This window comes from Oncorhynchus keta, unplaced genomic scaffold (genome assembly GCF_023373465.1).
Source record: "Oncorhynchus keta strain PuntledgeMale-10-30-2019 unplaced genomic scaffold, Oket_V2 Un_contig_753_pilon_pilon, whole genome shotgun sequence".
Lineage (NCBI taxonomy): Eukaryota > Metazoa > Chordata > Actinopteri > Salmoniformes > Salmonidae > Oncorhynchus > Oncorhynchus keta.
This window is the reverse complement of record NW_026289522.1, coordinates 275,758-303,578: the sequence shown is the minus strand read 5'-3', so window position 1 is coordinate 303,578 and position 27,821 is coordinate 275,758. Positions and strand designations below refer to the sequence as shown.

At 42.5% G+C, this 27,821-nt stretch overlaps 2 protein-coding genes across 8 annotated transcripts; one reads left to right on the top strand and one right to left on the bottom strand.

Moving 5' to 3' along the window:
* Nucleotides 1-1,257: 1,257 nt before the first annotated feature.
* Nucleotides 1,258-16,249, bottom strand: LOC118370550 (uncharacterized). Of its 5 annotated transcripts, XM_052511810.1 has the most exons (8): nucleotides 15,225-15,493; nucleotides 14,774-14,852; nucleotides 12,229-12,334; nucleotides 9,625-9,954; nucleotides 9,480-9,527; nucleotides 8,964-9,092; nucleotides 6,496-6,545; nucleotides 1,258-4,773 (listed from the first exon to the last, which is right to left on the bottom strand). In XM_052511810.1, exons 3-8 carry the CDS (start codon nucleotides 12,308-12,310, stop codon nucleotides 4,372-4,374), a joined length of 1,041 nt encoding a protein of 346 aa, XP_052367770.1. In that variant the 5' UTR covers nucleotides 12,311-12,334; nucleotides 14,774-14,852; nucleotides 15,225-15,493; the 3' UTR covers nucleotides 1,258-4,371. The 5 variants fall into 5 exon arrangements, with proteins under 5 accessions (XP_052367770.1, XP_052367772.1, XP_052367771.1 ...); XM_052511812.1 differs by lacking the exons at nucleotides 14,774-14,852; nucleotides 15,225-15,493 and adding an exon at nucleotides 15,962-16,249; XM_052511811.1 differs by lacking the exons at nucleotides 14,774-14,852; nucleotides 15,225-15,493 and adding an exon at nucleotides 14,743-14,761.
* Nucleotides 14,953-26,635, top strand: LOC118370549 (splicing factor U2AF 35 kDa subunit). 3 transcript variants are annotated; one of them, XM_052511816.1, is made up of 8 exons: nucleotides 14,953-15,117; nucleotides 15,725-15,812; nucleotides 18,501-18,567; nucleotides 21,054-21,103; nucleotides 24,284-24,382; nucleotides 24,569-24,702; nucleotides 25,359-25,451; nucleotides 26,285-26,635. In XM_052511816.1, exons 1-8 carry the CDS (start codon nucleotides 15,074-15,076, stop codon nucleotides 26,445-26,447), a joined length of 738 nt encoding a protein of 245 aa, XP_052367776.1. In that variant the 5' UTR covers nucleotides 14,953-15,073; the 3' UTR covers nucleotides 26,448-26,635. The 3 variants fall into 3 exon arrangements, with proteins under 3 accessions (XP_052367776.1, XP_052367775.1, XP_035611486.1); XM_052511815.1 differs by lacking the exon at nucleotides 18,501-18,567 and adding an exon at nucleotides 19,662-19,728 and having other exon boundaries at nucleotides 14,955-15,117; XM_035755593.2 differs by lacking the exon at nucleotides 14,953-15,117 and adding an exon at nucleotides 19,662-19,728.
* The last annotated feature ends 1,186 nt before the right edge of the window (nucleotides 26,636-27,821 follow it).

The following is a 27,821-nucleotide window of genomic DNA, read 5'->3' as shown; positions in this document are numbered from 1 at the left end:
GTTCTGAGAACATGACTTTAAAGTAAAGATTCACCCATTTTGAATGTTCTATTGTTTTGGTGTATCTCTGAGTGATGCTCTATCATCGATCATTGAGTGATGCCCTGGGTCATTTCATGTGCATCTGAGTTATTGCGGTTCAAGCAGGCAGAACTTCTGCCAGTATGATGTAGCATTGTGTTAAAGGGTCTCTGGAAGTTAGTAGGAATATGACTTTTAGATCGTTAAAAGGTCTGTCATACACATCAGATTCTAATACTGGCCGATGTCGTAACACGGAAGGTAGTCTTCTCTCCAATGAGCCATTGATCATATTTTTGCGATATTCCTACCTCGAGAAATGTGTGAACAGAGGGTCTAACACATTTCTCCTATTTGTCTGCCTCTTCAGTCCAGGGTGCATTGCATGGTGTCGTTGTGAATGTCAGACTCCACTCTGTGAGGCACATCAATCTGCAGGTTAAACATGGTGAGACTGTAGACTCCTAAATTGATATTGCATTTTGTTTAGGCAATTATAAAGCTAACTACCTTTTTCACATGCTGATATTGACTTTGGTAGTATTGTGTGTAGCTATGTTTGCTAGCTAGCTACTGGCCAGCAAGCCCATAGAGAGAGCATTGCATTGTGGGTTTTTTAGTCGTCTTGAGCTACAACAGATTTCCACAATGATTTTCACGTTGCTACCAACCTTATTACAATGACAAAATAAAATAACATTTCACCAAAAATATTGTTCTCACATATTAGTGTTATGCAACACTGTAAATTATAGGAATGAGTGGTTTTGGGGGGATTTTTCCTTTAAATAGAAACATGAGGAAACCTGCAGAAAACATTATGCTGAAGTTCTTAGAACATTATGTGCTAGCTGGGTATCCTGCACCATTCCCAGAACATTGGACAAACATACTCTCACCAAGGTCTAAGAAATATATGGTTCTCAGAACATTATGTGCTAGCTGGGATAACACATGCACACACACAGGAACAGTAGATCAGGCATGAACACACACACACACACACAGAAAGCTTCTCACTGCATCACAGGATATGTAACCGTGTGCTGCAGCATGTGGGGGTTTTGGTTTGTGTAGCACAGGAAACCTCCTAATCACATCCCAGCACAAGAGGTAAACTGCAAAACACCCTGCACAACGACAGTAACACCTCAACTAAACCCAAGGCCAGGGGACTGTCATCACTCACAGTGATTTCACTGAAACTGGTTGATTACAGTAAGGAATGGAGAAGAGTAATATTGCAGTGAAAATTATATTATAGTAAATCAAATCTGATTATTTGTTTAAATAGGAAACACGCAAATCACAGAAAACTGCATTAAACAAAACAATCAATCACAGTTACATTCACAGTCAACTGGTTTCCACCTAATTACAGTGCAGTGGAATATTTCATGTAGGCCTCAAAAATCAACCTCTGTAAGAAAGTTGTACCCAAAAGGCCATAGTTAAAACTGACATTATCATTGGTGGAAGTTCAAAGTTCGATGCAGCCAGCTGATCTATTTCTGTAATACCAAGAAGGGGTGTCTGCAGCCCAATATGGCGACCGAAGTATGGGAGAGTGGGTGTATGGATTATTAGCTAATTGGGCAGATTTATTGCTACTGAATACCGTTTTACGTGGCTGATTGGGCTACAAGAAGAGTCGATAAGCCGGACCAGTGCACCGGGGTTGTATCGACATGCCTGCCGAAGTCCTTCCTACTGGGTATCATGCAGTGGAGGCTCCTCAGAGGAGGAAGGAACATCTTCCTCAGTGAATTTCATAAAAATTTAAATAGCAAAATATTAAGAAGTAAGCCTTTTTAGATAAAACTAGACTAAATGTATTCAAGTCACCAAATAATTGATTAAAACACACTGTTTTGCAGTGTTGGTCTACAGTAGCCTAAACAGCACCATGGTGTAGCTTTCATTCATAGTCTAGGTTGAGGAAACCTCATGATGAGTATTTGACTATCATGTAGTAGCCTAAACCTATCGATGTTACATTGAACTGGGTGAATGGAATATGAATGACAGTCATCCAATAAGCTGTAACAGAAATAAGGCCATCCTCATCCCTCCCGAGTGGCGCAGCGGTCTAAGGCACTGCATCTCCGTGCTTTTGGCGTCACCACAGACACCCTGGTTCAATTCCAGGCTGTATCACAACTGGAGGTGATTGGGAGTCCCATAGGGAGGTGCACAATAGGCACAGCGTCGTCCGGTTTTGGCCGGTGCAGGCCATCATTGTAAATAAGAATTTGTTCTTAACTGACTTGCCAGGTTAAATAAAGGTTAAAATAATAAGAATCTTAAATGGCACCGATTGCCACTGGTATCGTGGTCATGTTGCAGGCGGCAGCTAACGTGGCAATGTTTTCTCTGAAATTATTTTATTTAAAAGAGGGCAGCAGCCTACACAAGAAGTAACTAATATTGATAACCATCTTGATACATACAGTACATACAGTCTACTACTCAATGTGGAGGGCACGCATGAAAAACAAGAACACCGGGACCCAGTACCGTTCGCTCTCGTATGACAGGCACTACTGTCCAGCAACGGTGTGGGAAGTAGCTACCTAGTAGCCAATATCAGAGTGACAGTCACAGTAATATATCAGGGTGACAGTCACAGTAATATATCAGGGTGACAGTCACAGTAATATATCAGAGTGACAGTCACAGTAATATATCAGAGTGACAGTCACAGTAATATATCAGGGTGACAGTCACAGTAATATATCAGGGTGACAGTCACAGTAATATATCAGGGTGACAGTCACAGTAATATATCAGGGTGACAGTCACAGTAATATATCAGGGTGACAGTCACAGTAATATATCAGAGTGACAGTCACAGTAATATATCAGGGTGACAGTCACAGTAATATATCAGGGTGACAGTCACAGTAATATATCAGGGTGACAGTCAGTAATATATCAGAGTGACAGTCACAGTAATATATCAGAGTGACAGTCACAGTAATATATCAGGGTGACAGTCACAGTAATATATCAGGGTGACAGTCACAGTAATATATCAGGGTGACAGTCACAGTAATATATCAGAGTGACAGTCACAATAATATATCAGGGTGAGTCACAGTAATATATCAGGGTGAGTCACAGTAATATATCAGGGTGAGTCACAGTAATATATCAGGGTGACAGTCACAGTAATACATCATGGTGACAGTCACAGTAATATATCAGAGTGAGTCACAGTAATATATCAGGGTGACAGTCACAGTAATATATCAGAGTGAGTCACAGTAATATATCAGGGTGACAGTCACAGTAATATATCAGGGTGACAGTCACAGTAATATATCAGGGTGACAGTCACAGTAATATATCAGTGACAGTCACAGTAATATATCAGGTTGACAGTCACAGTAATATATCAGTGTGACAGTCACAGTAATATATCAGAGTGACAGTCACAGTAATATATCAGTGTGACAGTCACAGTAATATATCAGGGTGACATTCACAGTAGGAACATGCGTACAACCCATAAAGCAACAGTACACCCATCATCAATACTTCAAATGTTTTATTTAATATTTATTTAACTAGGCAAGTCAGTTAAGAACGCATTCTTATTTACAATGATCGCCTAGGAACAGTGGGTTAACTGCCTTGTTCAGGGGCAGAACAACAGATTTTGACCTTGTCAGCTCTGGGATTTGATCTAGCAACCTTTCGGTTACTGACCCAACGCAAGGCTAGCTGCCGCCCAAATAAACAATCTTCAGTTTTAAACCGGAAAATGTACAATTATTCATGTAATTCTAACACTCAGACTCATCCTCTGGCTTAAAAACAGATGTCCCAACTCTCGCAGTATGGTAGCTCAATGTGAGGTACACTCATACAAAAAAGGGTTCCAAAAGGGTTTTACGGCTGTCCCCATAGGAGTACCCTTTTTGGTTCTAGGTAGAACTCTTTTGGATTCCATGCAGACCCCTCTGTGGAAAGGGTTCTTCATGGAACCCAGAAGGGTTCTACCTGGAACCAAAGGGGGTTCTTCAAAGGGTTCTCTTATGAGGACAGACAAATAACCCTTTTTGGTTGATGATAGCACCTAGTTGTGTGTCACAGTCTGGTTGAGTGGCAAGAAACGGAAGAGAAAAAAATACAGCTCAATCAAAACCGTCTAACCTATAGCAGACGATTTGACACACACCCATTCCTTTCCACACACCCACTATTTCCCTTTTGACACACCCACTCGCCCATACTCCGGTCGCCATTTTGGGACGCAGCGACCCCCTTCTTGTAATCAGGGAGAAACAAAGACCAGTCGGACTGTGGCCCTCTGGGAAGAGGAGTTTTACTTCCTGGTTCCAGGGCTCAGGACACTCGTATGGCTGCGTACTCTGAGCCCTCTACCCGAGGCTGTGCAGGGCGCGCAGCGGCTCCAGGCTTTACCTGATGGTTTAGCGCTGCGTACATGATATCACCCTCTTCCTCTTTCTCCTTTCCGTTGCTATAGGTATTGTCCGTGTCCACCGGGACAGCTACCTGATTGGCTGCAGCTTGGCCGGGTGCCGGATGAGTGCGACGTGGGCCCCTGGCAGGTGCGTTGTCATAGATACAGTCCGGCGGTGGGGTGGGCTGGGCTTGTGCCTGGGCTTGGGGCCGGGGCTGGGCTTGGAGCCGGTCCTGGGATTGGTGGGATCGGATGCTTCCTCTGTGGTGGGATTGTGGGTTGGGTCGTGGGAATGCTTGCTGGGTCATTGGTATAGCCATATACTGCAACAACAAGTAAGTTACTTTAATACTCTGTGTATTTGCAACCCCCACCCTTGATTATAGTGGGCCACGCCTGTGTCATGACGTTGCCCTGTTGGGTGAGGTTTATGACCCACTCATAAATACCTTTCCCCCCTTTCTCTCCCTTCTACAGAATGGACTCTTGGAAAGCACTTTGTTAACGTAGAGAGAGTATGGTAACATCAAAAGGTTGGGGAATTTAACAATATTTCTGTAATCCAACCAGTTGAAAGTACTTAAAGACCATGATGTCAGATCAGTTGTTGTCTGGGACATTATTACTGATGACAGGACAACATAAATTGTATCTTGAAAGTATACACATTCTAGTCTAGACATTAGATTCACATGGAATTGTTGTGCAATTTAAATGTTTAAATACGAAACTGTGTGTGAGAATATTAAATGTAATTTTAGCCTTCTAAATGAGATAATTGTTTTCAAGTAATTTTATTCTCACTCAGTGGCCACGCTTAAGTGAACAGACATTGGTTGGAGAGGGATGAAACACGCCCTTCTCTTCCCCAGTATAAAGCCCCCGTGACCTAATTCATGTCAGACTAAGCAAACCCCAGTGTGAGCTGTGGTTGCGAATGGCTGAATATTCACTCTACATAATGAAATTTACATGACAAGATCATGTGGAGGTGACGATCACCACGCTGGAAGGAGGAATTTCGACAAGACCAGCCAGAATACAGCACGAGCTGATTATGGCAACTTGGTATGAACTTTGAACTCCTATTCACTATAGAATAAGTAAGAAATTCTGTACATCAACTTATCAGCTGCAGCTGTAAACGTACGCGGCCTAGGAAAGGGCAGACGATCTCCTGAGAACGACAGGCTACTTCAACGTATCCGCTCTACAACACTACGACCAGAAAGATTCTTCAAAGGACAATGGCGATATCTGCTGGGCAAACCAGTCTTCCATCTTCAAACCATCTATCGAATGGTTCAGTGTAAATATATATCTTGCATTTTCAATTTCCAAATGGATGATTATTAGAATGCATAAGATTCTATATTTACGGTAGCATAGCTTCTCAAGGTCCCAATCCCCTTTGTCACTCAGTTATCCCGCTCTTTCATTCAAACCCAACCCCCTTTCTTTGGGTAACCAGCCGTCATATCGGTTTCATCCGCTAGGGACTTTTGCTTTTATGACATGATTAGTAATCAATGTATGATCTATCCTGTGTATATGTAATTCTGTGTGATTATTTAGGTATTTAGTAAATAATAATTAAGCCACATTTTGTATTGCTGATTCAACTTGTTAGCCAGGGTTCGTGCAGATAACCAAGAATTTTACGACGTTAAGATGAGACTAAATAAGGTGACGATTAATAATTGACTGCTATTGATTATAAAAGATCTTCAGATCTTTAAGAGTTTATTCGGAAAAGAGCAACTCTATAAACACTCTTCCGTGGTGCCCCAGGTTATTAACGAGTTAATTGTTGCATGGTTTAATTCATACACTTAATCCAACGTTAGGTAATCGATTTGATAAACTAGCCTGTCATAGAATTGAATCAGTCAGACATAACACCTGGGACTGACAGACAAGGAGTGCACCAAAAGACTCCACCATGTTACATACTGTAAACACATTAAAGACCATCCAGAATCTGTACTAATAGTACTAATACAGGACTCAATGAAAGGAAGATGTGTAGTGTATATCTGTTTGACCTGGTTCTCTGTTTGGTCCTCTTTCCTTGACTTCCTGGCCGGACAGGCACCTGCAATTTCAAGGGAATCATGAACAAAACATTGAAATTAGATGTCCCAGATATAAATGTCTGTATTAATGTGATAGGGTCATCATTAGTCTGTGTTAATGTGCTATGGTCATTATTAGTCTGTGTTAATGTGCTATGGCCATCATTAGTCTGTGTTAATGTACTATGGCCATCATTAGTCTGTGTTAATGTGCTATGGTCATCATTAGTCTGTACTAATGTACTATGGTCATCATTAGTCTGTATTTATTTATTTTATTTTACCTTTATTTAACTAGGCAAGTCAGTTAAGAACAAATTCTTATTTTCAATGACGGCCTAGGAACAGTGGGTTAACTGCCTGTTCAGGGGCAGAATGACAGATTTCTACCTTGTCAGCTCGGGGGTATGAACTTGCAACCCACTGTTACGAGTCCAACGCTCTAACCACTAGGCTACCCTGCCGCCCCATGTGCTATGGTCATCATTAGTCTGTATTAATGTACTATGGTCATCATTAGTCTGTATTAATGTACTATGGTCATCATTAGTCTGTATTAATGTGATATGGTCATCATCAGTCTGTATTAATGTGATATGGTCATCATTAGTCTGTAGTGAGGGTAGGCAACAACATCTCCTCCCCGCTGATCCTCAACACGGGGGCCCCACAAGGGTGCGATCTGAGCCCTCTCCTGTACTCCCTGTTCACCCACGACTGCGTGGCCACGCACGCCTCCAACTCAATCATCAAGTTTGCGGACGACACAACAGTGGTAGGCTTGATTACCAACAACAACGAGACGGCCTACAGGGAGGAGGTGAGGGCCCTCGGAGTGTGGTGTCAAGAAAATAACCTCACACTCAACGTCAACAAAACTAAGGAGATGATTGTGGACTTCAGGAAACAGCAGAGGGAACACCCCCCTATCCACATCGATGGAACAGTAGTGGAGAGGGTAGCAAGTTAAGTTCCTCGGCATACACATCACAGACAAACTGAATTGGTCCACTCACACTGACAGCGTCGTGAAGAAGGCGCAGCAGCGCCTCTTCAACCTCAGGAGGCTGAAGAAATTCGGCTTGTCACCAAAAGCACTCACAAACTTCTACAGATGCACAATCGAGAGCATCCTGGCGGGCTGTATCACCGCCTGGTACGGCAACTGCTCCGCCCTCAACCGTAAGGCTCTCCAGAGGGTAGTGAGGACTGCACAACGCATCACCGGGGGCAAACTACCTGCCCTCCAGGACACCTACACCACCCGATGTTACAGGAAGGCCATAAAGATCATCAAGGACATCAACCACCCGAACCACTGACTGTTCACCCCGCTATCATCCAGAAGGCGAGGTCAGTACAGGTGCATCAAAGCTGGGACCGAGAGACTGAAAAACAGCTTCTATCTCAAGGCCATCAGACTGTTAAACAGCCACCCCTAACATTGAGTGGCTGCTGCCAACACACTGTCATTGACACTGACCCAACTCCAGCCACTTTAAATAATGGGAATTGTTGGGAAATGATGTAAATATATCACTAGCCACTTTAAACAATGCTACCTTATATAATGTTACTTACCCTACATTATTCATCTCATATGCATATGTATATACTGTACTCTACATCATCGACTGCATCCTTATGTAATACATGTATCACTAGCCACTTTAACTATGCCACTTTGTTTACTTTGTCTACACACTCATCTCATATGTATATACTGTACTCGATACCATCTACTGTATGCTGCTCTGTACCATCACTCATTCATATATCCTTATGTACATATTCCTTATCCCCTTACACTGTGTATAAGACAGTAGTTTTGGAATTGTTAGTTAGATTACTTGTTGGTTATCACTGCATTGTCGGAACTAGAAGCACAAGCATTTCGCTACACTCGCATTAACATCTGCTAACCATGTGTATGTGACAAATACAATTTGATTTGATTTAATGTGATATGGTCATCATTAGTCTGTATTAATGTACTATGGTCATCATCAGTCTGTATTAATGTGATATGGTCATCATTAGTCTGTATTAATGTACTATGGTCATCATTAGTCTGTATTAATGTACTATAGTCATCATCAGTCTGTATTAATGTACTATAGTCATCATTAGTCTGTATTAATGTGCTATAGTCATCATTAGTCTGTATTAATGTGATATGGTCATCATTAGTCTGTATTAATGTGCTATAGTCATCATTAGTCTGTATTAATGTACTATGGTCATCATTAGTCTGTGTTAATGTGCTATAGTCATCATTAGTCTGTATTAATGTACTATGGTCATCATTAGTCTGTGTTAATGTGCTATAGTCATCATTAGTCTGTGTTAATGTGCTATAGTCATCATTAGTCTGTGTTAATGTGCTATAGTCATCATTAGTCTGTATTAATGTACTATGGTAATTGTGAGCATCTTACCTTTACAACCACGCAATGAGAGCATGGATATGGTTATCACCACGATGACAAACACCACAATCCCAGCCGAGGAGTAAACATAAGGCCACACCCACTCCAGGAAGCTGTCACTCTGACTCGCTGTACTGTCTATAAGAGAAAGAGGCCTAATTTCCACTATGAACAGGGAAGAAATGTCCTCCCACCCCACATTTGAATTCATAAAAGCTATAGGCCAAAAAGTATACAAATGCAGGAAATTCGTTTTCAACAGCAAAATAATTCTGCCTAATTACACACATGCAGACACACATATTTTAAATCAAAATGATGCTCCTGAATAGGAGGTTTGACTCAACATGGATACTAGGTTACTAGTTTTAACTGTTAGGGTGTTACTGGTTACCACAGTGTTTCAGAGCTAGGTGTGACATAGCATTGTGTTGTGGTGTGCCTTGATGTACATTCATACTGCAGCACCTTTATGCCCTGTGTGCAATGCATGCTAAGCTATGAAGAGTCAAAATCTCCTCTTACTGGTTGTTTCATTCTTCTGATGCACATATGTGGTGTCCTCAACACTCTCTGAAATGTATACAAATTGGGACCCGGTCAGGGAGGCTATTGCTAATATAATATTGTTATTGTTTGATGTGTATTTCAAACTAAAGAAATTGCTTACCTGAGAGAGTAACATTGATAGAATGACTCACAGAGGCTTCATTTAATGCACACCTGTACAGACCTACATCGTATATGGAAATGCTGGTGAAGACCAGAAATGAGATCCCTGTAGTGTTTTTCAAACTGGTCCACTGTGTTTGAATGAGAGTTGTTGTGTTGACAGTATTGCAGTTGTTTGATTCATCAACCTTACACCATAGTGATGGTGGTGGTGGTGAGTTGGAACAGAAAGCAATAGAACAGTTAATCTTCAATTGTTTCCCAAGTGAAGCTCTCAATACTGTGTTCCGTGCCACTCTAATCTCTGGGAAACAATCAGAATCATGACCTGCAAAGAATTCAAATAAACTAAGTCACTGCCTGACCAATAGGTCCCCATAAGATCACCCATCACCTCTATATCAAGTCACACACACACACACACACACACACACACACACACACACACACACACACACACAGATTGCAATAATGGTTACATGGATAGGCCTTAAACTTTCTTTAGCTGGGTCCTAGGTGGTGGAAAAAAATATGTTTTACTAAGATGAGAGGTGATTACAGATTGCAGACAGGTGAAGGAGATTTTCCCCTTCATCAGAATGTCCCCTTGGTACCAGTGACAGTGACATGTTCATGACTAATAGAAGGGGGATACACACAGAGAGATAAAAAAAAGGACAAAACACATTTCACATCCTGAAGAGTTGGAACTCAATTAGCATAAAACAATGGGACTACAGGTTCTAGGGAACTGAGATTCAACTCCACCTGTACTTATTCAGTGCTGCATCCTGTCTCAGACTAAATAGGACCACCTCATCATACCATGGGGGAACTTATCACAAACCTAAAGACTTTCAGACTTCATAATCATCACTGAGGAACTGAGTATATCCAAAATGGTCTCAGTTTAACTGACAATCAATGACATTCTGAATGTCAATTAGTGGCAAGGAGCATCAGACTTCCCAGTATCAATGAGAGGACAGTAGAGGTAACAACACGATAGCATCATATACAACTTTACTGTAGGCCTACCACACAATGGCACACAACTCGATTATACCTTCCAACCACACAGGAAAGCCACAGTAGGGCTATAATAAAGATTCACTATGCAGAAATCGTTCCGCCCTTTCCTGGTTGCTAAAATGTTAATAGTTTGTCTAATTTCAGTTTATGTGACAAAAAAAAAGCAAGTTACAGTGTAGAGAATCATCGTACCATCTAAACCGCTATGAAATATATTTTCCATAACCAAAAAGATTGTATTTTCAGCTGGTGTACAAAACCGAAAGTACAAGACTCAAAAAACTAAACTTAAAAATGGGGAGCATAGAAATACCACACAGAGAACAAATCTATCGCTTATTAGACTTGCTTTCAATGAGAGGGACAGATCTATAACTCACATTTCTATGTGAATTTTGTTGGGTCGTCCAAAAAGTGACATAACACAGCTTTAAAAGAGACCACAGGTATGTTCACACAGAGAGATCTGACAGATATAGTATGACTCATTGTGGTTAATAATAAGCTACTGAGGAAAAATAAAGCCTGTATTTTCATAATTATCAATATAACAGTGGACAGCAGGTAATCCATGTCTTGTTTTGCACACTTTGTACAAAGTAATAAAATGCAGTACTACAGGATCAACTGGCCATCACCTAACCAACTGGGTGGTCTTAACCAATCGTAGCACAGTATGATACGGCGGTAAAATGCATCCAATTATAATTCAGTATGTTTACACATATGAATATTACAGTCTAGCAGCTAAGAGCGTTGGGCCAGTAACTGAAAGGTTGCTAGTTCAAATCCCCGAGCCGACTAGGTAAAATAATTTGGCGATGTGTCCTTGAGCAAGGCACCTATCCCTAATTGCTCCTGTTAGTAGCTCTGGATAAGAGCGCCTGCTAAATCACAAAAAAAAGTATAATATAAATTAACTCATGATTGTTGTTGTTGAAATCATATAAATTAAAATACATGACACTAGTATTGCTATAACTGAGATGTGCCAAAAAAAAAACAATTCCAGCTGGGTATCAGTAAGCAACAATATCTCTGTAATGTGTAATTATAAAATATTGATGTTGTTGATGGATTCAAAATGCCATTGTAAAATGTGGAGTATTTGCTATTCAGCGGAAACTAAATGGAAGCCAGAAGAGCGATTTGTTTCAACAACAACAACTGGAAAACAGGGAGAAGATCATGAACAACATAAATTATGAATCTTTAGGGAGGAAGATCGGGAAGATATTAAGATGACTTTGAACTAATTTTCCTACCCCGCTAATCTATTATTTTAAAGTCCCTTTATCTTTTTCTACAACAGGATATATATTTTTCTGTCATCGAGCTCTCACACACACATTTTAAAAATATATATATTTTTTTGCCAGGATGACAATAACTGGAAGTCTTGAATGTGAGGATGACATTTCAAATATTTACAAAAATGTTCACTCAAAGAGAGTTGTTCTTTTATTTACCAGCAACACTTCTCTTACTGTGTGTTGAAACTGAACCGACCACGATACGCTGTAGTTTAATCACATACAAAAAGTATTTTTCCCCCCTGGGTCTAACTTACCATTGGCATCCCGGTGGAAGAGAAGCACAGCCAGGATGGTGAGAGGTAGGCTGGTCCAGGACCAGCAGTCACGGGGCCCCATGGTGACTTGTAGCCCACCGGCCTTCTACAATCAACAGGTTACACCAGAGTTGGTTTAGGAAGACAGCCACAGCATTGGTAGATGATCATCTCTCTGTGTGTTTGTGTGTGTGTAAGAGTGAGTGAAATACACTGTCTGTTCTCTCTCTCTCTCTTCCTCAATTTTAAATGTCTCTCACATCAGTCTTAACACACCCCAGCATCATAGTGTCTCTGTCACTGCACAAGTGTTTGTGGTAACATTTCTTCCGTTTTACTTCCTTCACCTACTCTCTCTTTCACTCTTTCTCTCCCTCCCCATGTGCTTCATCCTCTCTCATCTACATAAAGTTGGCTGTGGTGATCACTATAGATGAGATTAGGTTTATTAGTCACATGCACAAGGTTGCAGATGTAATAGCAGGGTACAGTGACATTCTTCAGCTCTGAGCTCCAACAGTGCTGGTCAAAGAGAAGTGGGTGAAACAATAATAATAATAATAATAATATATACATATTTACAACTGTAACGATTATAAATGTCCATTGGGGGGTGGGGGCAGGGTAAACGTCCGTTGGGGGGGACACAGGGGTAGCAGGTAGCTGACTAGTGGTGGCTATTCATCAGCCTGATGGTTTGGTGGTAGAAGTCTGACAGTTTTTGCCAGGATGTACCTATACTGCCCACGTCTGAGTGATGGAAGCAGGGAGAACAGGCCGTGGCTCGGGTGGCTGAGGTCTTCTTATCACATACGACATCTGGTGTTGTAGGTGTCCTGGAGGGCAGGCAGCGTACACCCAATGGTGCGTTCGGCTGAGCGTACCACCTTCTGTAGAGCCTTGCAGGCTGTGATCTATCCGACAGTATGCTCTCGATGGTGCTCCTGTAGAACACTGTGAGGGCCCTCGGGAACAGGCAGGATTTCTTCAGCCTCTTGTCAGTGTGGGTTGAAGAGTCACTGTCGTACTTTCATCACCAGGGTGTTAGTGTGGGTTGAAGAGTCTCTGTTGTGCCTTCTTTACCAATATGTCTGTGTGGGTTGAAGAGTCTCTGTTGTGCCTTCTTCACCAAGGTGTCTGTGTGGGTTGAAGAGTCTCTGTTGTGCCTTCTTTACCAAGGTGTCAGTGTGGGTTGAAGAGTCTCTGTTGTGCCTCCATCACCAGGGTGTCCATGTGGGTTGAAGAGTCTCTGTCGTGCCTTCATCACCAGGGTGTCCGTGTGGGTTGAAGAGTCTCTGTCGTGCCTTCATCACCAGGTTGTCCATGTGGGTTGAAGAGTCTCTGTCGTGCCTTCATCACCAGGTTGTCCATGTGGGTTGAAGAGTCTCTGTCGTGCCTTCATCACCAGGGTGTCCATGTGGGTTGAAGAGTCTCTGTCGTGCCTTCATCACCAGGTTGTCCATGTGGGTTGAAGAGTCTCTGTCGTGCCTTCATCACCAGGGTGTCCATGTGGGTTGAAGAGTCTCTGTCGTGCCTTCATCACCAGGGTGTCCGTGTGGGTTGAAGAGTCTCTGTCGTGCCTTCATCACCAGAGTGTCCGTGTGGTTTGAAGAGTCTCTGTTGCGCCTTCTTCACCAGGGTGTCCATGTGGTTTGAAGAGTCTCTGTTGTGCCTTCTTCACCAGGGTGTCCGTGTGGGTTGAAGAGTCTCTGTCGTGCCTTCTTCACCAGGGTGTCCATGTGGGTTGAAGAGTCTCTGTCATGCCTTCTTCACCAAGGTGTCAGTGTGGTTAGACCATTTCAGTTCCTCTGAGATGTGTACACCGAGGAACTTAAATCTTTTTGACTCCCTTCACGGTGGCCCTGTTACTATAAATCCGCTATGATCATGAACAGATAGATGCAGGATGTGTGACTGGTTATACAGTAAATGAAACAAATGTACATTACAGTAGGCTAAAGTGGTACACAGAGTAGGCTAAAGTGATACACATTACAGTAGGCTAAAGTGATACACATGAGAGTAGGCTAAAGTTATACACATTAGAGTAGGCTAAAGTGATACACATTATAGCAGGCTAAAGTGATACACATTATAGTAGGCTAAAGTGATACACATTATAGTAGGCTAAAGTTAAGCACATTATAGTAGGCTAAAGTTAAGCACATTAGAGTAGGCTAAAGTTAAGCACATTAGAGTAGGCTAAAGTGATACACATTACAGTAGGCTAAAGTGATACACATTACAGTAGGCTACAGTGATACACATTACAGTAGGCTAAAGTGACACACATTACAGCAGGCTTACTATCTCATACAATATCTGTCAGATCTCTCTGAGTGAACATACACATAGTCTCTAATATAACCCTGCTGTAGTTTTTCTGCGTGGTTGGAGGGTAATATTGAGTCATGTGCCAACATTGTGTGGTGGCTTTAAAATCTATGCTGTCGTTGTTTTGTCAGTTCTACTATCCTCTCATTGAATGATACTAGGAAGTCTGAAATCCCTTACTACTAATTGACATTATGAATGGTCGTTATACAATAAAGTAATCTTCTTAAAGTAAACTTCTTTCCTTCTTCATTCAGCGTAGCATACAGGCAGAGATTTTCTACAGGGCCCTAAAACAGATGAAAGGGCTTTAGTTATCATAATCTTTGGCCCTATTCATGAAATCAAAATGGATGCAATTGCGCCCCCATGAGAGTATTAAGGGGAAAAAACAGACAAGATTAGAGCGTATGCAAACGACAATGACGAAGAGCACAGCTTTTGCCTCTGTCAAAAAAGCGGCAAGTGTCGAATACATGACGTAGAGCACCATTTAGTTGACAAACCGAAGATGGCGGAGTACCTGGCCTCCATTTTCGGAACAGAGAAAGACAAGTAGGTTATTTCGTCTTTTTGTGAAACTGCTGAAATAATAATGCTAATAAAATGGCTATTCTGTAGAACGTGCACGTTTTAACCCAAAAAGCTACCAGGTTACTTACAAATACGACTGCTACTGCACCCGTTGCTTTTCATTCAGACTTGTGTGGCTAACTAGCGTAGCTTCCTGACTATACTGTAGAAGGCTAGTTAACTTGCTTGAATGGAGGAGGCGGCGGCTTGGTTTGAAAATGCGGCATGTGCTGCGTCGCGTCAGTATCCCTCCAAATCGACCAGACTAAGCTAAATCAGTCTTTATTTTCTAGATCAATTTAGTATCAAATGTTTTACGAGTCAGTAGCTAAATGGTTTGCTAGTTAGTATAACCTCAAAGTTTGGTTTGCTAAGCTAATCTGCAGCTAACTAGCGTGCTACTGTAGCTAGCTAACTCTTTAGCATTGTCTCGAGACGACTCCAGTGGCTAGGTTGGCTACTGCACACCGAATCATGTTTTTGTTTTCCATTGTAGCTAGCTAGATGCATCAACAAACCTATACAAAGCGAACACTAACCTAGCCATTTATCAACATCTAATTTGTTTACTTTCTTGTCCATGTTCAAGGGTCAATTGTTCATTCTACTTTAAAATTGGAGCGTGCAGACATGGGGACCGCTGCTCTAGGTTGCACAACAAGCCAACTTTCAGCCAGGTAAGCGTACTTATATGTCTTGAATATGATTAGCTAGCTAGGGGTTTATGGCAAGCAATTGCCCGATGCTTGTGATATAGCCCACTAGAACGTATCAGGACTTCCTTAGGTTTCTTTGTTAGCTAGCTCGCGTTACTGATTATACTCACATTTGATTGTTTACTTGTTTGTGTGGAGATTGGACTTAACCTTGTGTAGGATCAAATAATCATTCATGAAGTACTGAAACATGCAGTGTTGTCAATTAGCCCTAATTCCATTCACGTGTGCAATGTTGCTTCCATGTTCCAATGGGCCTAGGTACATACTGCAATAGCATCATGTGGAAGAACAGGTTGCTGAGCAGATGTAAAGTAGACCTAAATGTTTGCCGATCTGTTTCCACTAACCCTGTGCACGTTTGCATTTCAGATTCCACGATTGGCTTACCTACAGAAGTGTGTGTATATAACATTGTTCATTTTGTTGCCTTTCAGAGAACCTGCATTATGATTGATGAGGATAGGCTTGGCGGCATGTCAATGCTTCTCAGTCAATATTTATCATCAGAAGAGAAGCAACTGCTGTTGGTAGGGTGACCACATTTTTAAAATAACCAAATGCGGGACAACAGGATGATTTTGCGAGACGTGGGCTATACTGTCCCACGAACGTGAATACATTTTTTTTGCAGCTGCACCAGGGTAATCGAAGCGCGTGAAGCCTACTCTTTTTCCGGGCTCGCACAAAATTTGGTGACGCAAAAGAGACCACATGTGTAGCTGTTATGAAAATCAGGGAATATTTGGCCAAGGAACCATTTCTGGTTTGTCAGAGAATTTAATACATTTAGGAAGGAAGACTTAAAACGGGATTGAGTGAAGTAGCAGCAATTACGTTGAATGAGCAACTGAGTATGGATTGCCTTACAAGTGTGACAAAATTACCTTCTGTCAGTCTAATATTTACTCTTGTAGCTATTCATCAGAAGCACACTTTTTGTAAGTAGTTTACTCACTGTCAGCAGCAAATCCCGAAAGGATTTGACATGTGATTTTGGTTGACAATATGACATTGGCCTTAGTCTCGTCTTGCGCTGTGCAGAATATCAGAGATCTTCAACGATTGGAGAAGTGTTCAACGTTACCAGGACCACGGCCTTATAATATATCTTGTCAAAAGTGCAACATGACTACAAAAGAGACGGTTAAGAATGTCAATTCTCATCAAATGAATAGGAAATCTGACTTAAATACAGACATCTAACTTTTTTGTAAATTAGTGGGTTTTAATTTAAATGTGGGCGTGTCCTGCACAATCCGGGATATGTGGTCACCCTAGCCACTGGTAGGCTAACGTTGATTATGGTATGCATGATGCAATGGCAGATGGCACAACCTTGATGAAATGAAGTAGTGTTATCCTGAACGGTATATCTTTTCCTCCAACCTGGGTCTTTTGACTATGCTCACATGGACATGAGGCCAACCTGCTCCCCTCCTATAGACGGCTTGCCTGGCTCTTTGGTAGACATTTGATAGACACGGTGGCAGCTCAATTCCCCTGTCCTTGTGCTTCATTAAACAACTCAGCCACTTCATATCGAAAGACTCAATCTGACCTAACCCTAGGTCTCCCAACTCAGGATAGTTGTGCTTGGCCCTATGCGAACCATGAGAAACAAAACAAAGCTTTCTATCAGTAGACTGATTGGATGATCTGCCTCTACCAGAGCATGTGGGCGGGCGGAGTTGAGCCGGTCAGAAATCCCGCTCATGGAGTGGTGCTTGCGCGGCGATCCACGTCCTTTCCAATTGCTCCGCTAAAAAAACGCTCTGCAGACACAGAAGGGAAAAAAACAGCCGCTCCATTCGTTTAAATCACAATTTAACAAATAATCCTATAAAAATTGAAAGCTCCTTGAAAGAGGTAATATGCCAGACCTATTGAGCCAAAATCAATTATGGCATATTGTATAGATAATAGAACCAAAATTAACAACTTAGTTTATAAATACTTTGCTACAATAACACTCTTAGCTAGCTGCCCACCTCGTTCCTTTCTGTTAGCATGTACATGTAGTAAGTTCCCCATCATGCTTTCGGGATTTCTTTCAGATTCCAAAATGATAATTTTTTTGGTGTAATTCTTTACCCCCTTTTTGTCCCTGATTTCGTGTTCACTATTTTGTCTCGTTGCTGACACTCCCCAACGATGCAGTGCCGGGAAGCCACCAAAATTATTCTTTAGTTGTGGACACTACATCACTGCAGTCTCTCTTGGTCCTTCTCGTCTTTGTAAGTCACCTTGATTATTATAAAAATAAAAACAATTATGGAAATAAGTAGCATACTTGATGGCAGTAGCTAAAGCAAGGGGCTATAGCAGCACACAGGTAGACTACAAATGCATGCTGGGCTGGGCATGCCCTGAGCTCGGGAAGTGAGCGCTATTGGAATCGGGCAAGAAGGCTGACACTCCAGCTTTTGGAAACTCGCTGCACGCTCCAGTCAAATTGAGCTCACTCCGTTCATATTTTGTCCTCTACCCCAACTTCTCTGAAATACAGCCCATAGATTCTAAGGAGAGATTCGACTCCTAAGTCAGTAAACGCAATAGCGTATTTACGTCAGTAATCAGGGACCTAGACTCATTTGGAATTTACACAAATTTAATGATTTATCTCTTGTATTCTTGTCATCCCGGCAGACCATCTTGATTCAAAACATCTACCGTAACCCCCAAAACAGTGCACAGACGGCCGACGCCTCTCGCTGTAAGTCCAAAGATCTGTTAGCCTCAGGGGTTCAGAAATCCCTCCTTTCCACCCTCCTGCTCCCCATATGTAGGTCACGTAGCAGCCGAGCTGTGAGGGACTGCCTCACCTCTGTTAGCAGGGAACCCAACATTACAGTACCTCTCTCACTTGGGCTACTGTAACTGCTCCTCCCAGTCCCCACCCCGAATGGCAAACCACTATCAGATCAATAAACAAGATGCTCCTCAATCTCTTTTGTATCGTCAAATATTTGTTTCCTCTGCCTCAGTCTTTGCCCTCTTATACACAATCTCTCAGCCACTCAAAAAAAGAACATATTCCATAATGCTATAGGCTATATTGACCAATTTAAATCCCAAACTACCTTGAGCACTATAAATGGGTAGACCTAGTTGCAACCCTCCATGTGAGCAGTACCCAGTGTTGAGCCCTGTCTTACTAGAGCTGACGCCTTTCCTCTCACACAGGTAGGTATGGCTGTGGACTCTCACAGGAGACTGTCTGGGCTACGGTTCTGTTCTCTTCTGATGACTGACTTTCCAAACAAGGACCTCAGAACTAGCCAAACACCTCCCTCCCGCCACAGCCCAGAGATGGCTTCACATGTGCTTACTTAGATGACTTTTGTACTGTGGCCTATTCACAAACAGCTATTTCCTTTGGGAAAATGTGTTGGATTGAATGATCAACACATGAATATACCAGAGTCCTTCCTACTTCTCCAGTAACACTTGTCAGTAATGTCTCTTTTTAACTGGCATTACTTTGATTCGTTCTGAGTTCCTTGTGATTGCAGCCTCCTGTGAAGCCCTGGCAGAGACGTCTGTGGTCAGGAGACACACCGTTACCTTCTCTTTCAGCATTTCAGATCACACCATGCACTCTATGGTTCAGAGCAGAGTTCCATCGAGGGGACTAATGAAGCTAGTTATGGCGTCAAATGTGTCCATTGAGGAAGTATTAGCTGACTCAGTGTGTAACCTTCAGGGCCTGTTGTAAGGAGCATGATACTTTATCTAATTTAACTTTCTTCCCCCAAAACCTCATTACTGCTTGACATGTATCACAAAAATGTACGTTTTGTATTTCAGACCATTGCCCTGTTGAACATTTACCGTAACCCTCAAAATACTGCCCAGTCTGCCGATGGTATACGCTGTAAGTTCCCCCTACATTTGCAAGGCCCTGCGGCATGGACTGCTCATTATATACACCAGATAATATCTACCTACCTACACTGCAACAACTCCTCTATTATATACAGTTATCTGATCTACACCTACCTACACTACAACAACACCTCCCATATATTATACTGTTATCTGGTGTATATCTACCTACACTGAAACAACACCTCCCATATATTATACTGTTATCTGGTGTATATCTACCTACACTACAACAACACCTCCCATATATTATACTGTTATCTGGTGTATATCTACCTACACTGAAACAACACCCCCATTTGCCAGGAAACAGTAGCAATACCTTAGATTTTTTTACCTGGGAAACATTTAGTTTGTTTTTAGTAGCCTGGACCTGAATTCAATGTGCCCAGACAACACCCAGATGCTATTATATTCCTATTAGCTGAATCCAGACATGTACACTGTCATCCCTGGAGGCATCACTGATGTGAGCCTGGTGTGATGGGCTCAGTGTGGATAGCTTTCCCCATGGCACACAATAATGCTGTTGCTTATGTGAAATATAAATGATGAAGTAATGTTTGCGTCATGGAGAAGGCCAGACATGTCACTTGATCAATAGCTCTGAAAAGCATACCATTCTCACAGACCCCCTCTGACTGGCAAGATATCAGCTACATATTTACCTAGCCATTATATTTCTTCTTGCATGAGGGTCATTCAGTTTAATACCAAGACCACAGGCAAGGGAGAAATGGGGAGCCGTCTGTCCTGTCCTTCAGGTTGAACGTTATGGGTAAAATACTCCTGAAATGCAGTGAATGTTTCTGTATATTTCTAGACTTTCAACTTCTAAAATTGACTCGTTTGCATGCATTTCTTGCTCATACTAGCTTCGTTTGGACTCATTTTCAGCACCAGCCAGCTCCACTGCCAGGGTTCTCAAACGCTGTCATTGGAGCTGGCTGGTGCTGAGACACTGTCATTAAGGTTGTTGTTCCAAAGTGGTGTCATCTTAATGTATACACCAACTTGGCTTAATTGATATAAATCTAATAGATCACTGGCCTAATTTACTAAGCTGTTGCACCATTGTAATGTTTATCTGGGGATTTCCAAGGGGGATGAATTAACAGGGAGTTAAAATGGTGGCTATAGGACATGTGTGAAACGTACACAGAGTTAACTCGTCTGTTAGTTTCATGGTTCAGCTTGGTATGTTGTCTATATATTCTCGTAAGTCGTTGGATGTGAAATTGCACTGATGCAGATGCTTAGTGACTCCGCCTCCGCCTAGCTGCTTTCTGACTGGTTATTTGTTCATGGTTTTAGGTGCCGTCAGCGATGTGGAAATGCAAGAGCACTATGACGAGTTCTTTGAGGTGAGTGACCTCGGCACGAGATACTTGTGATGTTTCACCTCATCTCTGCCAAACCTGCCTGTTGCGCACCGTATCAACCTCCTCTCTCCCATTTACTTTTCACAACAGGATCAGTACTGCTGTGCCAATATTGTCCCTGTTCACTGATGTGAAAGGGGCAGTATTTGTACAGTAGAGGATATGTAGTTGGGTAATGGAAAAGACCCTCAGTGAGTCTTGTCAGTCATGTAGAAACCATGTTCCACATTGCAGATGACTTTGAAGGCGAGATGTAACTGATGTACAAATCGCCTTGTATCATAAATAACTACTGAATAATATTTGTAGATTACTCGGTCACAATTTACCCATAATACACCATGGTTTTGATGCTCTCAAAATCAAATCAAGTCATATTTTATTTGTCACATACACATGGTTAGCAGATGTTAATGCGAGTGTAGCGAAATGCTTGTGCTTCTAGTTCCGACAATGCAGTGATAACCAACAAGTAATCTAACTAACAATTCCAAAACTACTGTCTTATACACAGTGTAAGGGGATAAGGAATATGTACATAAGGATATATGAATGAGTGATGGTACAGAGCAGCATACAGTAGATGGTATCGAGTACAGTATATACATATGAGATGAGTGTGTAGACAAAGTAAACAAAGTGGCATAGTTAAAGTGGCTAGTGATGTGTATTACATGTATTACATAAGGATGCAGTCGATGATTTAGAGTACAGTATATACATATGCATATGAGATGAATAATGTAGGGTAAGTAACATTATATAAGGTAGCATTGTTTAAAGTGGCTAGTGATATATTTACATCATTTCCCATTTTTAAAATGGCTGGAGTTGGGTCAGTGTCAATGACAGTGTGTTGGCAGCAGCCACTCAATGTTAGTGGTGGCTGTTTAACAGTCTGATGGCCTTGAGATAGAAGCTGTTTTTCAGTCTCTCGGTCCCAGCTTTGATGCACCTGTACTGACCTCGCCTTCTGGATGATAGCGGGGTGAACAGGCAGTGGTTCGGGTGGTTGATGTCCTTGATGATCTTTATGGCCTTCCTGTAACAACGGGTGGTGTAGGTGTCCTGGAGGGCAGGTAGTTTGCCCCCGGTGATGCGTTGTGCAGTCCTCACTACCCTCTGGAGAGCCTTACGGTTGAGGGCGGAGCAGTTGCCGTACCAGGCGGTGATACAGCCCGCCAGGATGCTTTCGATTGTGCATCTGTAGAAGTTTGTGAGTGCTTTTGGTGACAAGCCGAATTTCTTCAGCCTCCTGAGGTTGAATAGGCGCTACTGACAGGGCCTGTCAGTGCATTGTCATTGGTTTGACCTGCGGTGATGACCTGTCCTAGAGTATTAATAGAATCATGTTGGTGTCGTTTCTAAGAGCAGACTGTTGTTTACTACCGCTGCTTAGAACGCACTTAAAGAAAAGAGTCTAGACTAGTGGGTCTCTAGATAAAGGCTAATGATAAAATGATCTAGTTATTCATTTGGTCTCTAGATAAAGGCTAATGATAAAATGATCTAGTTATTCATTTGGTCTCTAGATAAAGGCTAATGATAAAATGATCTAGTTATTCATTTGGTCTCTAGATAAAGGCTAATGATAAAAGGATCTAGTTATTCATTGGGTCTCTAGATAAAGGCTAATGATAAAAGGATCTAGTTATTCATTGGGTCTCTAGATAAAGGCTAATGATAAAAGGATCTAGTTATTCATTGGGTCTCTAGATAAAGGCTAATGATAAAAGGATCTAGTTATTCATTGGGTCTCTAGATAAAGTGTTGGTTTCATGAGCTGAAATAAAATATCCCAGGAATGTTCCACACGCACACATTTGTGTACATCCCCTTTAGTGAGCATTTATCCTTTGCCAAGATAATCCATCCACCTGACTGGTGTGGCACATCAACAAGCTGATTAAACAGCATGATCATTACACAAATGCACCTTGTGCTGGTGACAAAAGGCCACTCTAAAATGTGCAGTTTTGTCACTCAACACAATGCCACAGATGTCTCAAGTTGAGGGAGTGTGCAGTTGGCATGCTGACTGCAGAAGATGTCCACCAGAGCTGTTGCCATAGAATTGAATGTTAATATCTCTCATTAGCCACCACTAATATCGTTTTAGAGAATTTGGCAGTACTTCCAATCGCAGACCACGTGTATGAGGTCGTGTGGGTGAGCGGTTTGCTGATGTCAGCGGTGTGAAAAGAGTTCCCTATGGTAGGCTTATGATATGGGCAGACATAAGCTACGGACTACTAAAACAATTGCATTTTATCCATGGCAATTTGAATACACAGCGATACGTGATAAGATCCTGAGGCCCATTGTCGTGCCATTCATCCACCGCCATCACCTCGTGTTTCAGCATAATGCACTACCAAATGTCACAAGAAGCTGTACACAATTCCTGGAAGCTGACAGTGTCCCAGTTCTTCCATGGTTTGCATACTCACCAGACATGTCACCCGTTCAGCATGTTTGGGATGCTCTGGATCAACGTGTACGACAGCGTGTTCCAGTTCCCGCCAATATCCAGAAACATTGCACAGCCATTGACGAGGAGTGGATCAACATTCCTCGGGCCATAATTAACAGCCTGATCACCTCTATGTGAAGGAGATGTCGCGCTGCATGAGGCAAATGGTGTTCACACCAGATACTGACTGGTTTTCTGATCCACGCCCCACCTTTTTTTTAAGGTATCTGTGACCAACAGATGCATATCTGTATTCCCAGCCATGTGAAATCCATGGATTAAGGCCTAATGAATTTATTTCAATGACTGATTTCCTTATGTGAACTGTAACTCAGTAAAATCTTTGAAATTGTTGCATGTTGCATTTCTATAATTTTGTTCAGTGTAGTTCTTAGTGGATCTTTTAAAGTGGGTCTCCATGGTGCTGCTTTACTTATCAATCAGTGATTGTTTTGTCACACATGACCCTAACCCCATCTTCTGACCCTAATCCCATTTTCTGACCCTAATCCCATTTTCTGACCCTAATCCCATTTTCTGACCCTAATCCCATTTTCTGACCCTAATCCCATTTTCTGACCCTAACCCCATTTTCTGACCCTAACCCCATCTTCTGACCCTAACCCCATCTTCTGACCCTAACCCCATCTTCTGACCCTAACCCCATCTTCTGACCCTAACCCCTACAGGAAGTCTTCACAGAGATGGAGGAGAAGTACGGAGAGGTGGAGGAGATGAACGTGTGTGACAACCTTGGCGACCACCTGGTCGGCAACGTCTATGTGAAGGTGAGGGTCAGAGATCCCATGTCAGCCGTGTTAAATTCTCCCTGCATCCATCCATGTGATTGCGTTAATCTTTCTGGAGAAACAGGAGAAAGTCCTGTTTTTATAGTAGCTTTGGGTTCATCGACCTTCATCGGAGCATAAATCTGTCTAAAACATGGCCTCTCCTCTCTCTCTCTCTGTGTGTAGTTCCGTCGGGAAGAGGATGCGGAGAAGGCGGTGATGGACCTGAACAACCGCTGGTTCAACGGTCAGCCTGTCCACTCAGAGCTCTCCCCCGTCACTGACTTCAGGGAAGCCTGCTGTCGGCAGTATGAGATGGGGTCAGTGTCGATCTGTCTTTCTGATGAATGTCTTTACACTGCTGTGTGTGACAGTCGGTGTACCTGCAACAATAACCAGACGTCTTGTTTCTCCACTGCATTCCACCATATTTGTACAGTTCCACCATGTAATCAGTAGTCCTAAAACTATTTTCAACGTAAACCATTTACACCAAACGGAAAACGTTTTACACCCGAAAACTAGAGTTTCTATTGGACAAATTCAGAATCCTCCCTGTTTTGTTCAATTTTCTTCCAAATGAATACACCCTTGGATTGAGGCTTAAGTTGCCACCTCTTATCCGACAGGAAGAATGTAGTCTTATTTCCCTGCAGCATATACCTATATTAACTCAGGCTGTGTTGGGAAATGGTATCCTATTCCCTATGGGCCCTGGTCAAAGTAGTGCACTATATAGGGTGTCATTTGGGATGGTACCTCAAGTGTTTTTCCATTGGAACACCCATTGTTTGCTTAAAGGCTACAGTTGAACTGTTTGGCTAACTCCAGCAGGAGAGATGCATGTAGCTTGCTAGGCCTCTGATTTGGAGTGTAGGGTGGTAAATGTGATAGTCAGTGGACACAGGTGGAGATTGGGAAAGCTTTTCTCACACGCGGTAACAGTATTAACCCCCTGCTTGCCTACCATCCACAGGGAGTGCACCAGAGGAGGCTTCTGCAACTTCATGCACCTGAAACCCATCTCCAGGGAACTCCGTCGGGACCTGTATGGACGCCGCAGAAAAGGGTAGGACGCATTCTAAGGAATGTTTGTATTCCAGGAAGATCTTGTTCTGTGTCACAGTCAACTTTTGACTGTTTCATGGGATTGAATGGTGAAGCATCCAATACTGTACTTGGCAGTGGTGTAAAGTACTTAAGTAAAAAATACTTTAAAGTACGACTTAAGTTGTTTTTTTGGGGGGTGTCTGTACTTTACTATTTGTATTTGATTGGTTTAACTTTTACTACACCACATTCCTAAAGAAAATGATGTACTATTTCCTCATGATATTTTCCTTGACACCGAAAGGTACTCGTTCCGTTTTTAATGATTAACAGGACGGGAAAGTTGTCTAAATCACGCAAAGAGAACATCCCTGGTCATTCCTACTGCATCTGATCTGGCGGACTCACTAAACACACATGCTTTGTTTTTAAATGATGCCCGAGTGTTGGAGTGTGCCCCTGTCTATTCGTAAATGTTTATAAAAAAATAAAAAAACGTGCGGTCTGGTTTGCTTAATATAAGGAATTTTAAATGATTTATACGTTTACTTTTGATACTTATGTATATTTTAGCAATTTACATTTACTTTTGATAATTATATTTAAAACCAAATACTTTTAGACTATTACTCAAGTAGGATTTTGCTGTGTGGCTTTCACTTTTACTTGAGTCATTTTATATTAAGGTGCCTTTTACTTTAACTCAAGTATGACAATCGGGTACTTTTCCCCACCACTGGTACTTGTGTAGTTGACTAAAGTAAAAGCTTCATTTTTAGTTGAGGTTTGAGTATTCTCTAGGCTGGTTAAGTTGTGTGCTGTGGTTCAAGCATTTTATTTCTCCCTTTCTAGCAAAGGAGGAGGAGGAGGAGGAGGACACCGCTCTCGCTCGCGATCCCGGGAAAGGCGTTCTCGCTCCCGAGACCGTGGCCGTGGTGGCGATGGTGGAAGAGGTGGCGGACGAGACCGCGAGAAACGGAGGTCCAGGGACCGGGAACGTTCTGGAAGGTTTTAAGATGAGCCAAGACCTAATTATCCCCCTCTTCCAACCCCTTGTCCCCCTCCTCCTACCTCTCTCTCCCGTGATGAAAAATGTGTGTAACATGTTGGAATCCTCGTTAATTTCATTTCTTTTATCCCTTTTTTTAAAGACACAAATACAAGCTTCCGTTGCTTTCTCAATAAAACAGACTTTGTAGTGATTCTCTGCTGTGTCCTCTTTCATTGCTGCAGTTGGTTGGTGTTGGAGTTACAATCTATCAGGGATAAAACTGGGTGAAAGGGTTTACTGCATGGGCCAGGGCTCTTCAACCATGTTCCTGGAGCGATACCCTCCTGTAGGTTTTCGCTCCAACCCCAGTTGTAACTAACAGCTTATCAACCCAGAGGATGGTAGCGCTCCAGGAACAGTGTTAGAGAGCCCTGGTATAGGCAATGCGCTTAAGAAATCCCTCTGCATTTATCACACGTTTGAATGTAATGTATGCAAGTGTGGCCGATGTGAAATGGCTGGCTAGTTAGCGGTGGTGCGCGCTAACAGTGTTTCAGTCGGTGATGTCACTCGCTCTGAGACCTAGATGTATAGCTTCTGTCCCTCTCCTCGATCCAACCTGGGCTCGAACCAGGGACCCTCTGCACACATCCACAGTCACTCACAAACTTCTTGTTCCCCGTGGCTTTTGTGGCGCGATGGGTACTGTGGTTGATGTGTGCAGAGGGTCCCTGGTTCGAGCCCAGGTTGGGGCGAGGAGAGGGACGGAAGCTATACTGTTACACAGGGTTTCCCCGAACTCGGTCCTGGTGCCCCATCTGGGTGCATGTTTTGGTTTTTATCCTAGCACTACACAGCTGGACAGAGTTTGTGTCTGTTGGTTTTGGGGTTTTCCTTTCAATTAAGACTTAGACAACCAGGTGAGGGGTGTTCCTAATTAGTGACTTAATTGATCAAGTACAAGAGAGAACCCGCAGACACTTGGCCCTCTGGAATGAGTTTGACAGGTAGAGTACTGGGCATTTAAGAGCCGAACTTAAGCTCACTGACGTCATGATTTGACTTATTTTTCGGAGTTCCCAATTTTAAATGGAGCATTTGAACTTGGAAAAATACGATGTGAAATCATGACGTCATTTGGAGCTCTAGAAAACAGCCTGAGATCCGGGGTTGCCCCCCCCCCACCAAGTTCCCAGTTATTTGAACGAGCCATCGGTTGTCTTGAATGCACCAATAGTGAAGTGTGTCGTGAGTTGTACAGTTGCCCCGTTCAAAACAACTGGAAACTCGGCTGGGGGAAAAACGAACTCACTGGGAAAAATGTTGTGAACGGTCACCCAACTCGAACTCCAGCCTCTTTCTAGACTCCGACCTGAAGGTCACTGACGTCATGATTGA